Source organism: Acomys minous (assembly GCF_964271855.1).
Source record: "Acomys minous genome assembly, chromosome: 2".
Classification (NCBI taxonomy): Eukaryota; Metazoa; Chordata; class Mammalia; order Rodentia; family Muridae; genus Acomys; species Acomys minous.
Genome location: NC_140484.1, coordinates 57861905 through 57875714, shown reverse-complemented (window position 1 = coordinate 57875714; position 13810 = coordinate 57861905). Strand labels below are relative to the sequence as shown.

The 13810-nt window shown below is 52.2% G+C and overlaps 1 protein-coding gene and 1 long non-coding RNA gene across 3 annotated transcripts; one reads left to right on the top strand and one right to left on the bottom strand.

Annotated features, from left to right (window-relative positions):
* GATD1 (glutamine amidotransferase class 1 domain containing 1) lies at positions 1-5280 on the bottom strand (the record flags this gene model as incomplete). Of its 2 annotated transcripts, XM_084772325.1 has the most annotated exons (8): positions 5152-5280; positions 3656-3732; positions 2703-2808; positions 2509-2616; positions 1567-1661; positions 1013-1106; positions 686-797; positions 1-567 (listed from the first exon to the last, which is right to left on the bottom strand). In XM_084772325.1, exons 1-8 carry the CDS (start codon positions 5213-5215, stop codon positions 561-563), a joined length of 663 nt encoding a protein of 220 aa, XP_084628451.1. In that variant the 5' UTR covers positions 5216-5280. The 2 variants fall into 2 exon arrangements, with proteins under 2 accessions (XP_084628451.1, XP_084628452.1); XM_084772326.1 differs by lacking the exon at positions 1-567 and having other exon boundaries at positions 682-797.
* A 185-nt stretch (positions 5281-5465) lies between these two features.
* Positions 5466-10906, top strand: LOC311592220. Its single transcript, XR_014777345.1, has 3 exons — positions 5466-5694; positions 9754-9887; positions 10195-10906. It is a non-coding gene; the product is annotated as an uncharacterized lncRNA (long non-coding RNA).
* Positions 10907-13810: the final 2904 nt, after the last annotated feature.

Here is a 13810-nt window from a genome sequence, read left to right as displayed (position 1 = left end):
TGGTGGCGCACGCCTTTAATTCCAGTCGTCAGGGAGGCAGAAGCACATGGATCTCTGAGTTCGAGGCCAGCCTGGTCTACAGAGTGAGTTCTAGGACAGCCAAGGCTACACAGAGACCCTGTCTCAAAAAACAACAACAAAGGGGTGGGGTGGGGATGAGAGTTCAAAGTAACTCTCATCCTACTGTTCCGCCCACGTGGTCCCCAGGAACAGCTCACAGGATGGGAATAGCCAAAAGGCCGCAGAAGAGCAACACCCCATCCCAAGACCCCAGAGCTGGGCTTCCATGGATGATTCTTCTTGGAATGTTCAGTTTGGAGTTCTCAGGAACTGCCTGGCCTGCCGACACGCTCCACACTGTGTGCTGGGTATGGAGGGAGGGGTGCGTCATCTGCATTAGAACTGATACTCCTCAAGTTTAATTCCTGGAGGCTTCTGGTGTTCCACAAGGTCCAGATAGAGGCTTGAGTGGCCTGTCCAGCAAGGACCACCAGAAAAGGCCACAGTGCATTCAGTTGTTGTCTGGTCTCTAGGCCACCAGGACATCTAGGCATCCAAGTCTACTTCCTATAGGATGAATACATGGTCCAGGCTCAGCAGGCAGAGCGTCACAGATAAAACTGCCCAGCAGAGGGAGCCAGTCACAAAGCAGGAATCCACCCAAACCCCTTCCCAGGAACCTCACCGGCTACCACAGAGGAAGAGCAGGTTCTGGACAGCAGGAACAGTAGAGTTGGCATTCTGGCCAGTGACCAGGTGGCGATCCAGCACCACGTGAACAGCGTCAGGCTCACTGGCTAAGGCAAAAGGCACAAGCCTTAGGCACACAAGGACTAGGCCCAGTCCCACTCCCAGCTACTGAGAAGCTGTGAGCACCCAGGGTCAGTAGAAGAGCCTGCCTACCCACATGAACCACCATGGCCACAGGGGTATGCAAGACCTAAAGCACCAAGCCCAAGACACAGCAGGTATCCCTACCCATCTGAGTGTAGAGACATCAACTTGGGCTCACCACTGAAGCCAGCACCAGAGTCCTTCACAAAGTCCTCAACGACCAGTGGCAGGCGGGCAAAGCCAGGCGCCCTGATGAGCTCGTACACAGAAGGCTGCAAGGGCAGGGACTGAGTCAGACCAGCTGGTGGCTCTACCAGGCCCAGTGCCCTCTTGTCCCCAAGACCAACCCCAGGGACCAGGCTGGCCAAATCGGAGCCAGCAGCCTCAGCTACCACATGCGGGAAAACAGGCAAAGGTAAAGCTCAGTTGTCGTTTGGGGACTAAGCCACTATGACTTGGAGTGCCTGGCTCTTGCAGCATCAAGGCATCTGTGACCAGAATGAGATGGGTTGACCTATGGAAGGGGTCCCTTGGAGGGTTCCCTGATAGCCATGTACGGGGCCGAGGCTCACTCTAGAGGGTTCCAGACTGTGCTCTGCCCTCTTACACTGGGCAGAGAGAGAATTGGTCTAGCAGCACAGGGAAGGGCAGGTCACATTGGGAACCTCCTGGTTCAAAGAGGGGGAAGGAGACAGGATGAACAGGACACTGGCTTGTCCGTGAGGTACTCACCCCTGTCAGGCTGTAGCCCTGGAACACCCAGGACCTGTCTTCACTGGTAGCACAGCACAGGGCAGCAACACCATGGCCAATGGCACAGATGGGTTCTAAAAGCAAAGTACTCTGAGGCCCTGGATGCTGTCCTGGGTAGGGCCCCCTCCTAAGTGTCCCCTTACCCAAGGTGGATGCCTCAAGACTAGAGTTTAGTTAGAGCCCGTGTTACCTCAGTTTTGAGACATGGGCTAGCACGCAGGACTCCAGTCCATGTACCAAACCGCTGCTTCAAGCTACAGAGAAGCCACTGAGGGTGGCACTCCCAGCCGATACCCTGCTCTGCGACAGAACTACCCTGGCTCCTCCTCAAAGGCAACTTAACGGCCAGTGCATTCTCATGGCTGAGGTGGCTAGGAACCAACTGCTGCCTGTTTCAGCCCAGACGACCAGCTCTCACCAACAAAGGACATCGTGTGTAGCCTGTCTGCATGCCAGCCTCTGATGAGCATCCTGCCCCAGCATACAGATGTGCCTATCACAACAGATGTTGCCCATTCCCGCTGGGATCCAGACAGCATCCTGACTAGCCTACCATGAAAAGCGCTAAGAAGCCATGGTCACCAGACCTCTCTCAACTTGAAAAGGTCCATAGTGCATAGACTGACAGTGACAATGCACATATTATGTCTAGTGGGATGACTCTGTTGTGCACATGGTCACAGAAGAAACTTCTCTGTGTGCAGCTCAGAGCCACTGCAGCTGTCCACCTCCATCCGATGGGCTGATGACATCACCAGGCAGGCCCAGTCCTGAACATAAGCCCTGAATCCAATATCCACTCCACAGCTCCCTTCCAAGCCTAGCCTCTGGTTCCCTGTCCCCCACTGTTTTGGTCACTCCCTCCTACTTCCCACCCGGGTGTCTGGCTGCCAGCCTGTTCTCCAGTTTCTTGTCACCCACTGCTCTCGGAGCGGAAGTGCTGCAGTATTCGAGCCAGCGACCCACTACTGGCAAGGTCAGCCAGGGCTCCAGGACAGCTAGGAATCAGGAGAGCATGGTACCGCGCACCTGGAGGGAAACCACAGGTCAGAGGCAAAACCAGGACACAGGGACCCACTACCTAGACGTCACCACTTGTCACTTTCCCCACCTACCATCTATAGACTCAAGCTTAGCAGGGCTGGCATATGCCTTGAGGCGGAAGTCTTGTACCCAACGGGCATTATTCTCAGTCACATCCACAAAGTCCATGGCCTTTCCCTATAGAAGCAGAGCCGACAGGTGAAAAGTCAGCACTGGATCTTCCCCCAAACTCAGATGACAGAGAACTTAGAAAGGCTGACAGACTTAAAAACAGCCCCCAGGGCACAAACGCCCAGCTAGACAGTCTCCACTGGCTGGCTCAGGCAGGGAGCCTCCAGTGGCTTTACAAAGAAAAAAACTCAAGTTCAAGGAAGACCCAGAGAACCAACCCCCAGTATGTGGAGCCCTGCGCAACTCAATGGCGAGGTCTTACCACACCATTCCCTCATGACCACCACTCGTGACTTCAAAACATGCAATGTCACAAATGCACAATACACACTTGCTGTGACCCATTTGTATCGTATGTCCCCAGGGCCACAATGCAAGAATCAAGAATCTCTCTCCAAGCTGGGCGTGGTGGCGCACATTTTTAATCCCAGCAGTCGGGAGGCAGAGGCAGGCGGATCGCGGTGAGTTTGAGGCCAGCCTGGTCTACATAGCAAGTCCAGGACAGCCAAGGCTACACAGAGAAACCTTGTCTTGGGGGGTGGGGGGGGGGTGGGGAAGAAGCTCTCCAATTAGGGGCAAATGTGCAGGACCTGCTTATTAGGGTCAAACCTTATCTTTCACTTACAGACCTGACAAAAACGAAGGCCACAAAAACCAAAACCAAAACCCTCCCTTAAAACAGGTAGTCAGAGTCCATGGAACTGGGGCCATGACTTAAGGATGACACCAAGTTTGGTGTCCCCTTACCTGCAGGGGATCTACTATTAACTATAGAAAACTCTCTACATTCTGCTACCCTCAACCCAGGAAAGGAGAGGACCTCAGGGGTTCCCTGGAGAAGGGTGATACTCACCCCAGGGGTGGCCACCTGCAGGTTGAAGGCAGCACTGGCCAGTGTGAAACAGTGGAAGAAGGACTGGGCTGACACACCTGCAAGAGAGGGTTCCAGAAAGGCAAGAGTATGACAGGGCCAACTGTCCCACCTCTTCCTCAGCGACTGCTCCAGTGCTCCTGGGGACTATCCTGGCCCCAGAAAGATGTGCAGGTGCCCCAGTGGTTCTGTAGCTTCCCAGAACAGGCTCTCTGCTTGACCTAATACCTTCAGGCCCCCAGCCCGCCTTAACTGTCCACCAACACTCCTAGGCCCTTTGGCACCATCCTACCCTTTCCCACACAGTTACTTCCAAAGGCAAGCCACCTGGCTCACTCCCTACAGACCCACCAGGATCCAAGCTCCCCACAGCTTGGGGACAGCAGCAGTGAACATGTTATGGATGTAAAAACAGCAGAGAACATGGCCTCTGGGGCACTCTCCACACCCAGGACACCTGGTGGGGGAGGTCCCATCTTTTTAAGAACAATATATTCTACCCCCACCATGCCATTCGCAGCCCTCTTCTGCCCACTAAAGACTCCATAAAAAAGGAACAAATTTTGCCCAGTTCAGAAGACTGTGCCTGCGTTTAATCCCAGCACTAGGGAGGCAGAGGCAGGTAGATCGCTGTGAGTTTGAGGCCAGCCTGGTTTACAAAGTGAGTCCAGGACAGCCAAGGCTACACAGAGAAACCCTGTCTCAAAAAACCAAAAAACAAACAAACAAACAAAACCAACAAGGCCCCAGAGGTTTTGTGGGAACAACTTAGCCTCCCCTTAGCTAGGGAGTAGAATTTTGTCTAGTTTCTTTACTTTTATGAGTCAATACATTTTCAGTGACTAATCCCAGATTATCCCCACCAGCTCCTGAATCTCTCCCCAACTCTCTCAAGTAAGGCCTACTCCAGGAGCAGCTGTAGATTCTCCCAAACCTCTTAAGGAGTGGCCCCTCCCATCTCCACCTGGAGGGTCACTTTGGAACCCAGTCTAGGATTCCGCAGCACTCTCTGGCTTACTACCTCTCTGGCTCCACCACCTCGCAATGACTAGCTCGGGCCAGTCAGTTCAATAAGGACCAGCGAAGTAATCATTTGCCCAGAGCCCCAGAAACACACCTGGCCGATGGAACCCATATGAAGCCAACAGACCCCCCCCTTATGTGTGCGGCTCCTTTCTGTGCAGCTCTTTTGAGCAACCTCTTTCAGGATCGCTTCCTGGAGGTGCATGAAAATAAGCCCAAGATCAGGGGAACAGAAAAGCAGGAACCGTGGGCAGAGTACCGAGCCCCTGCGGGTGACACAGGGGCAGGGTCATCTCCGCAGCCGCGATCCATCCCCGCCTCCCAGCGCAGACAACACAGGCCAGCCCCAGGGAAACAAGTGTAGGGTCCCAGGATCCCAACTCCGCAGGCGCAAACGTTGGCCTGGAGTCTGGAAGGCAGTCCACTGCGCCACACGGCTGCCCTGCGCGCCTCACCTTCGGAAGCGCCGCTGGCCACCAAGAGACAGGCAGGTCTGCTGGGCAATCTCTCGGACGCCATGGTTGCAGACCCGGGCTGATTAGAGAGCTAGGGGCGGGGTGGGGCGGGGCTCGCCTGCCGGGAGTGGAATACGCGTGCGCGAGGTACGGAGGGCGGGATGGCCTGCAGGATGAGCGGGGAGGGGGGGTGCGGGGAGAAAGGGGGCGGTGCAGAACCTGCTTGACGGCTTGGGCAGCAGCCTACGCGTGCGCAATGCGTGGGGGCCCGGACGCGCGAGTGTATGGGGCGGGGGCAGGGGCAGGGGCGGGGACGGGACACTCTACGGGTCCTTGAATGACCGTTACCCGAAGCTGGCAGGCGGGACTGGCTTGCAGCCCAGGGTCACACCTCAATTAAGCGCCGTGGGCCCGCTAGACGTTACTCAGGGTCCGAGTCCGCCACAAAGCTACTACGCCTTGGGCCTTTGCCCGCAAGTTGAGCCCGGCTAAATGTGTCCCGGAACGAACACCGGTCGGGCCGACTGGGTGAAGGGCGAGGAGGTGGGTCGCATGTGGGCGAGCCTTCCTCTGCGGGTTTGGGAAGGGCCAAAGACGCCTGGGTTCCTTGAGTTTTGTATGATCCTGGGGAGAATGGAATGTCACTTCCTAAGCCCCCTATGGGGGCTGATGTTGAGTTTCCTGAGGAAAGGCCAGGTGGGGAGTCTTCAGGAGGAAAGTATTTAATTCAACTCCCGGGTGTGAGATACAAGTTTGGGGTGGGAGATAAAGAGACCACCGTCCCTGCTAAAGTGTCTAGACAAGGCAGATTTTCCTCCTGACCCAGAGAGTGAGCTCCAGGAAGAGTGAACGACACACTAAGATGGGAAGCGCATTTGAATTTTATTCTCGCTTAGGCGGTGTCTGTGTCCTTCTCCCTGTTGCCTGGGGTCTGGCCTCACGATCTTAGACAGTTGACTAGGAGGAAGAAGGGGGAAATAGTCCCTGACTGAAGGAGGGGGGCTCTCTGTACCAAGACATCAAATTCCTAGACTAGAGAGTAGTAGTGGGTCTTTGTATAAACAAAGCTTTTACTAGGTGGGGAGGATTAAACACTTGCATAAAAGTCTTCTAAGGGCCGGGTGGTGGTGGCGCACACCTTTAATCCCAGCACTCGGGAGGGAGAGGCTAGCGGATCGCTGTGAGTTCGAGGCCAGCCTGGTCTACAAAGTAAGTCCAGGACAGCCAAGGCTACACAGAGAAACCCTGTCTAGCAAAACAAAATAAAAAAGTCTTACAAGGTGGGGGAGATAAAAATACTTTAATTCAGCCGTGCGGTGGTGGCGCACGCCTTTAGTCCCACCACTTGCCAGCCTGGTCTACAGAGAGAGTTCCAGGACAGCAGAGCTGTTACACAGAGAAACCCTGTCTCTAAAAACCAAAAAGAAAAAAGAAAAAAAAATTAATTCGCCGGGCGTGGTGGTACACAACTGTAATCTCAGCACTCCACTCAGGAGGCAGAGGCAGGCAGATTTCCATGAGTTCGAGGACAGCATGGTGTACAAAGTGAATCCAGGACAGCCAGGGCTATTACACAGAGAAACCCTGTCTCAAAAAACAAAAACAAAACAAAATATTTTACTTCCTTATTCTAAACACAAGTTTTATAGTATTTGGTAGAAAAGACTAATATTTGCTGGGGTTTGGTGGCCATGCCTTCAATCTCAGCACTCAGAGGCAGAGGCAGGTGGATCTGAGTCTGGGCCACACAGAGAAAACATGTCTCAAAAAGAAGAAGACTGGGCTGGAGAGAGATGGTGCAGTGGTTAAGAGCACTGACCGCTCTTCCAGAGGTCATGAGTTCACCACGTGGTGGCTCACAACCATCTATAATGTGATCTGATGCCCTTCTCTGGCCTGTAGATGTATATGCAGGCAGAGCTCTCTCTACATAATAATAAAACTTTAAAAAGAAAAAGACTAATATTTGTTATATTTTTTAAAAGATTTCTTACTATGTATACAGTGCTCTGCCTGCATGTACACCTGCAGGCCAGAAGAGGGCATCATATCAAAGGCCAGAAGAGGGCATCATATCTCATAGATGCTTGTGAGCCACCATGTAGTTGCTGGGAATTGAACTCAGGACCTCTGGAAGAACATTAACAGCCCAAGTATTTGATATTTTTATACAGGTTACAGTCCTGAGGGAAATCAGAGCAGGAACTGCTTCAGCGACCATGAAGGAACAACTTTTTTTTTTCTTCTTTTTTATTTTTTTGAGACAGAGTTTCTGTGTGTAATACCCCTGGCTGCTCTGGAACTCTCTTTGTAGACCAGGCTGGCCTCAAACTCCTCTGCCTCCAGAGTGTTGGGATTAAAAACATGTGCCAGCATGCCCAATGTCAGGCACCAATATTTTAAAAACAACCTAAAGGTACTTTTGTTGTTGTTCCTGTTTTTTGAGACAGGGTTTCTCAGTATAGCCCTGGCTGTTTTGGAACTCACTCTGTAGACCAGGCTGGCCACAAACACGGAGATCTGCCTGCCTCTGCCTCCCACTGTTGGGATTAAAGGTGTGTGCCACTGCCTGGCTTTAGGTACCTTTCTCTTTTTTTTAATATTTATTATTATGTATACAGTGCTCTGCCTACATATACATCTGAAGACCAGAAGAGGGCATGAGATCACGTTATAGATGGTTGTGAGCCACCATGTGGTTGCTGGGAATTGAACTCAGGACCTCTGGAAGAGCAGTCAGTGCTCTTAACCACTGAGCCATCTCACCAGCCCCTTAGGTACCTTTCTTATACAGCCTAGGCCCACCCAGCCGGGAAAGGCACCTCACATACTGGGCTAACTGCCCCCCACCAAGCAATCAAGAAATGCTCCACACATACCCAGGAGCCAGGCTGATGCAGAACCTCACTTGAGGCTCCCTCTTAGGTGTGTCAGGTTGACAACTGAAGCCAACTATGAAGCTTCACTCTGGGGTATCCACCGTCCCCACAGATTGCCTCCTTGTGCACCAGAACTTAAGTCATTATCTGGTTCTGAGTGAGAGATGGAGGAGGAAGTTGAGGCTCCATCCCTGACCCCAGCAGTGAGGCTACTGTGTGTTTCAGCCCAAGGCTGGTGGTGTGTGCCATGCCTGACAGGTGAGTCACATAGCTGGGGGGATGCTTAAGTAAGTCTGTGACCTGTGTCCAGAGTGGCCTGTTTGTGAGTTAGCAAATGTCTGGTTTCCGGTAGAGCCTGTGAGACTACTTAGGATCCCCATGGAGTTCAGCATTCAGGCCTAAACAGGCAGATGTTACTGATAAGCAGTGGATGGCCAGGGGCCATGCTCTGGATCTGACCTTCCCAGACCACCTTCCCTTTGTCTCCTGTGCTCAGTGGGAAGGAGTCCAGGTCTTAACACATTGCCTGGAGTCAGGTCTTAGTGTAGAGTTACCTGCCACATTGCCTGTTGCTGAGCAGCATCCTGGATCCTGAGTACTCAAGTAGGCACACTGGTCCATTCGCCCTGCCCCCCCAGGATCTTCCTGCTACAGTGACTAACATCTGGGCCTGGACACCTAGACAAGATCAGGGCTCCTGTGGGGAATAATGGGCAGGCCTTGCCACTTGAAGCAGAGCACTGATGGCCTCTGGATGTCCCTAGGCGAGACTCATGACCTCATCATGAGTGCGGCTCAGTGCCCCATCCTGCCCTGTGGAGCTTCAGTCTCCTTCATGGCCAAGTCAAAGGTCCTGATTGTGAGGCTTAAACACCTGAGCCCTGGACTTGGAGTGCTAGGACATCAGATCTGTCGGCAAGTGCTCATATGCTGAAGGGAGGGGGCAGTTGAGGACTACATATGTAGGGTCTGCTTGTGTTTAGAGATCCTGAGCCATAGGAACTCATGATGTTGATGGCAAGTCGGGTATCAAGAAGGAGGCACTCGGCCAAGCATTGGTGGCGCACACCTTTAATCCCAGCACTCGGGAGGCAGAAGCAGGCGGATCACTGAGTTTGAGGCCAGCCTGGTCTACAAAGAGAGTCCAGGACAGCCAAGGCTTCACAGAGAAACCCTGTCTCAAAAAACAAAAAAACAAAAAAACAAAAAAAAAAAAAAAAAAAAAGAAAGAAAGAAAGAAAGGAAAGGAGGCACTCACTCGTCCATATCCAGAACCTGCTTCTACTGGAATGTAAGGGGGGGAGGGGAGTGTCAGAAGTCCTGGGAGACTCCTGTCCTGCAAGGCCTCTGCCTCCTGTCATTCCTGCTGCCTCTGTGATTTTTCCTGCCAGCCACGCTCATCTGGGAGCGCCTTTCTATCAAGCACCCAACTGTCTTAAAAGCAGGGGCGCCAGCGGCAGCATCTGCTCGGTATTGCCCTGGCGAGAACACCCTCACATGCATGTTGCCTTGAGTGCCCCTCTGTTAGTTGAGGTCACCATCAAGTGGTCCTTGGATACGAGGACTAAATGTTCAGAGACATAGGGTTTTCTTGGAATTGGGGCGGGCTTCACAGGCAATCCTTGCCATGTAAACATTCTTTAGCGTAGAGGAGGTGCCTAGAGATGGGAGGGAGCCCTCAAGTGGCCTTCAAGACCCAGATGAAGCCTTTTCCCCATTATAGGGCTCAGGTGGGGCTCTCCTGGACCAAGCAGATTGGGTGAAGGAAGTCTGGAGCTTCGAAGCTACACAAGCAAGCCGAATGCAGCCAACAGCCTATCTGTCGTGAACGGGCTTGTGAAGGTGACGTCACCTGAGGTGGGTCCTCTGCAGTGTTGGTGAGAATGCTAAAGCAGCTGGCTAGCCCGATACTGTCTACCATATGGGCAAGTGATGGCATTGTGGCCTTAAGCAGGGTGATGCGGCTAGGAAGCAGGCACAAATGGGTCCCCATGAGTAACAAGGAAGGGGAACGCAGAAGACAGGGTTTGGAGCTTCACTCAGACACCCCTAGATCCATGGGGCTAGAGGGGCCAGACCGGAAGCTTAGTGTAGGGGTGTACCTTCTCCTGATGAAGAACTTATCTGGCCTGGGGACAGAGCGCCACCTCATCTGTCCTCTCAGGATTTAACTGCAGCACCGTGCCCTTTTTCCTTCTTGGAATTGTAAGGCCAAGAAATAAAACCAGTCACTGTGAAGAAGCCAAGAAGGTTCTGTTCTTGGCCAAAGAATTAAGAGAATCCTGAATTGAGCTCAAATCCATTCTCAGCGTGGCAGCCGGAGGGCATAGGTAAGGCTGAGAATACTGGGGGGCTGGTGGAAGGGGGTGTGCAGGCATGGAAAGAGATGTCTGTCTCCCCACCTGCTATTCCCCCCCCAACCCCACCCCACCCCACCCCACCCCACCCCACCCCCGTTTACTGTGTGGCCCGGAGTGAGTCTGGGATCGGGATTGCGGGTGAGAAGTTTCTAAGAATTGAGTGCTGGTTCTCTCTGACGCAGCCGTTGTCCTGCGGCTTGTCATGCATCACGGCATTCCTTAAAGGGCAGGGCCTTTACTGATGCACCCAGGGCTGAGTGGGCGGGCAGCTGGCCAACTTCCTTATTTCTAGGATGCAGAAAGCATGGCTCATGTACTCTAAGCCACTCTGAAAGCACCAACAAGCAGGCGCTTAGTTTTTGGTTACGTTTTTCTGAGACTGGCCTATAACAGGTGGGGCCACATCTTGACCAGGGCTGTTAACTATGTACATCCTGATGTAAGTTTCCTTCTCTCCTCCTACCCACCCCCAAGTTATGCGTGCCGCTTACCCTCTAAACCTAAACCTCTTGCTGGAACCACAAAGGTGGGCTTGAGGTCCACTGAACTCCAGTGTTTTCATCCACTGTGAATAAATCTCTGGTTTTCTTTTCTTTCTTTCTTTCTTTCTTTCTTTCTTTCTTTCTTTTTTTTTAAGACAGGGTCTCACTGTGTAGCCTTTGCTCTTCTGGAACTCTGAACTAGACTGACCTCGAACTTAGAGATCTACCTATGTGTGTGAGTGTGTGTGGGTGTGTGTGTGAGTGTGTGTGGGTGTGTGTGGGTGGGTGTGTGGGTGTGTGTGGGTGTGTGAGTGTGTGTGGGTGTGTGTGGGTGTGTGTGGGTGTGTATGGGTGTGTGTGGGTGTGTGTATGGGTGTGTGAGGGTGTGTGTATGGGTGTGTGTGGGTGTGTGTGGGTGTGTGTATGGGTATGTGTATGGGTGTGTGTGAGTGTGTGGGGGGTGTGTATGGGTGTGTGTGGGTGTGTATGGGTGTGTGTGGGGGTGTGTATGGGTGTGTGAGTGTGTGTGGGTGTGTGTGAGTGTGTGGGTGTGTGTGGGTGTGTGTATGGGTGTGTGAGTGTGTGTGGGTGTGTGTGGGTGTGTGTATGGGTGTGTGTGGGTGTGTGTGGGTGTGTGTATGGGTATGTGTATGGGTGTGTATGGGTGTGTGTGTGAGTGTGTGTGGGGGTGTGTATGGGTGTGTGTGGGTGTGTATGGGTGTGTGTGGGTGTGTGTATGGGTGTGTGAGTGTGTGTGGGTGTGTGTATGGGTGTGTGTGGGTGTGTGTATGGGTGTGTGTGGGTGTGTGTATGGGTATGTGTATGGGTGTGTGTGAGTGTGTGTGTGTGGGTGTGTATGGGTGTGTGTGGGTGTGTATGGGTGTGTGTGGGTGTGTGTGTGGGTGTGGGGGGGTGGTATGTGATTGCAGGTACTGATTACCAGGCCTTGTTTTTATTTTTTTTAAACAAACAAAAAAAAAATAAGTGGGTTCTGGGGTTGTACTCAGGGCCTCATGATTTCAAGGAAAGTACTTGTCCACTGAGCTATCTCCCCAGCTCCTCATTTTCCTCTTACTAATGTAGCTGGCATATTGGGAATGGGTGGCCAAGCCTCGCTTGGTAGGACTGTCAAAGGCCAGACTTTGAACCAAACAACTTTTGGAACAGTTTGTTTGGTAGTGCTGTTGACGCAAAACAGGACTTTCACTTCAAAGTGAGCAAGAGGTGTTTATTCTGACCCAAATGTGAGTGTTCATGGCCCAGGAACACCAGGCATGTCGCCCCGCGTGGGCTTCAGTGTGGAAGTGGAACTCTATAGTTATAAAACAAAAAGTCGAAACTCAAGGCATTTGCCAGGCGTCTTGGAACGGAGGCGTCAGCTGGCAAAGTCCCTGCCATAGGTTTCGTCAGTAGAAGTCAGAGTTAAGACAGTCCAAAGGTTCTTCCTGATAGAGGGATAGAAATCAGATGCCGAGATGGACAATGAGTAACTACAAAGGCAACTAAGGACAGCCCGCGATCAGCTGGGCTCAGATCTGGACCGCTCCCACTCTACACATCAGCCACGAGGCTCTACTCATTCAGTAAGCCTTGTAGAATTTTTTTTATGATTTGTTTCTATCTTATTTGCCTTGGTGTTTTGTCTGTGTGAGGGGTCAGATCCCCTGGCACTGGAGCTTCAGACAGTTTGAGCCATTATAGGGATGCTAGGAATTGAACCCTGATCTTCCAGAAGAGCAGCTAGCTTTTTTGTTTGTTTGTTTGTTTTTTGTTTTTCGAGACAGGGTTTCTCTGTGTAGCCTTGGCTGTCCTGGACTCACTTTGTAGACCAGGCTGGCCTCGAACTCACAGCGATCCACCTGCCTCTGCCTCCCGAGTGCTGGGATTAAAGGCATGCGCCACCACGCCCAGAACAGCCAGTTCTTAACTACTGAGCTCATGTCTCAGCCCTGCCTTGTAGAATCTCCAGTGTAGGTGTGGCTTTCCCCCCAGCATCTTGAGTTTGCAGGACTCAGCAATGTTGCCCTTTCCACCTGTCTCCTTTGCCCTGTCCACATCTAAGGGAAAGCTGAGAGGTGATCACCATCAAACTGAGGAGGCATTCTAGGGTGTGGGTCCCTAAACGAGCTGCACATGGGTGCTAGAGAGTGCCCATCCCACACGTGTCCTGCAGGAACCCCATGTGTGTCGGCGGCGCAAGACATGGACAGAGAACTGCTTTGTGCTGGCCCAGATGCTGAGAAGAGACAAGTGCTGATGGTGGCCAGGGCTCTTGGGGCTCATGAGCCTGGTGAGGACACAGCTTTAAAACAGGAACTTAGAAGCTGCTGCTTCTGAGCCTGTGAAATGGTCCAGTGGCAGGAAGACTGACAACCTGCGCCTCGTTCCTAGGACACACATGATGGGGAAGAGAGTGGATGCTCACAGTAGTTTCTTTCTTTTCTTTTCTTTCTTTCTTTCTTTTTTTTTTTTTTTTTTTTTTTTTTTTTTTTTGGTTTTTCGAGATAGGGTTTCTCTGTGTAGCCTTGACTGACCTGGAACTTGCTCTGTGGACCAGCTGACCTCGAACTCACAGAGATCCCCCTGCCTCTGCCTCCTGAGTGCTGGCACTTGGCTACTTTTGATTGTCTTGGTAGGTTGCAGAATTGCCGTGAAAACAAGAGTGCCCAGATGAGGTTGGAGGGTGTGAGATGACCCACACTAAATGTGAGGCCCCAATTCCATAAGCTGGGGTCCCGGACTCTGAGCTGGGCACGTGCAGTGTGAGAGCTGCCTCATGTTCTTCCTCCTGTGCCTCTCCATCCTGAAGGACTGCAGCCTTGAAATCTGGGCACAAACAAACCATTACGTTGCTTTCTTCCGGTATTTTGCCAGAGCAATGAGAAAAGAAGCTGATAGAGTGAGTAAGGGCAGGAGGAAAGCTTTTCTCATTTTCTTT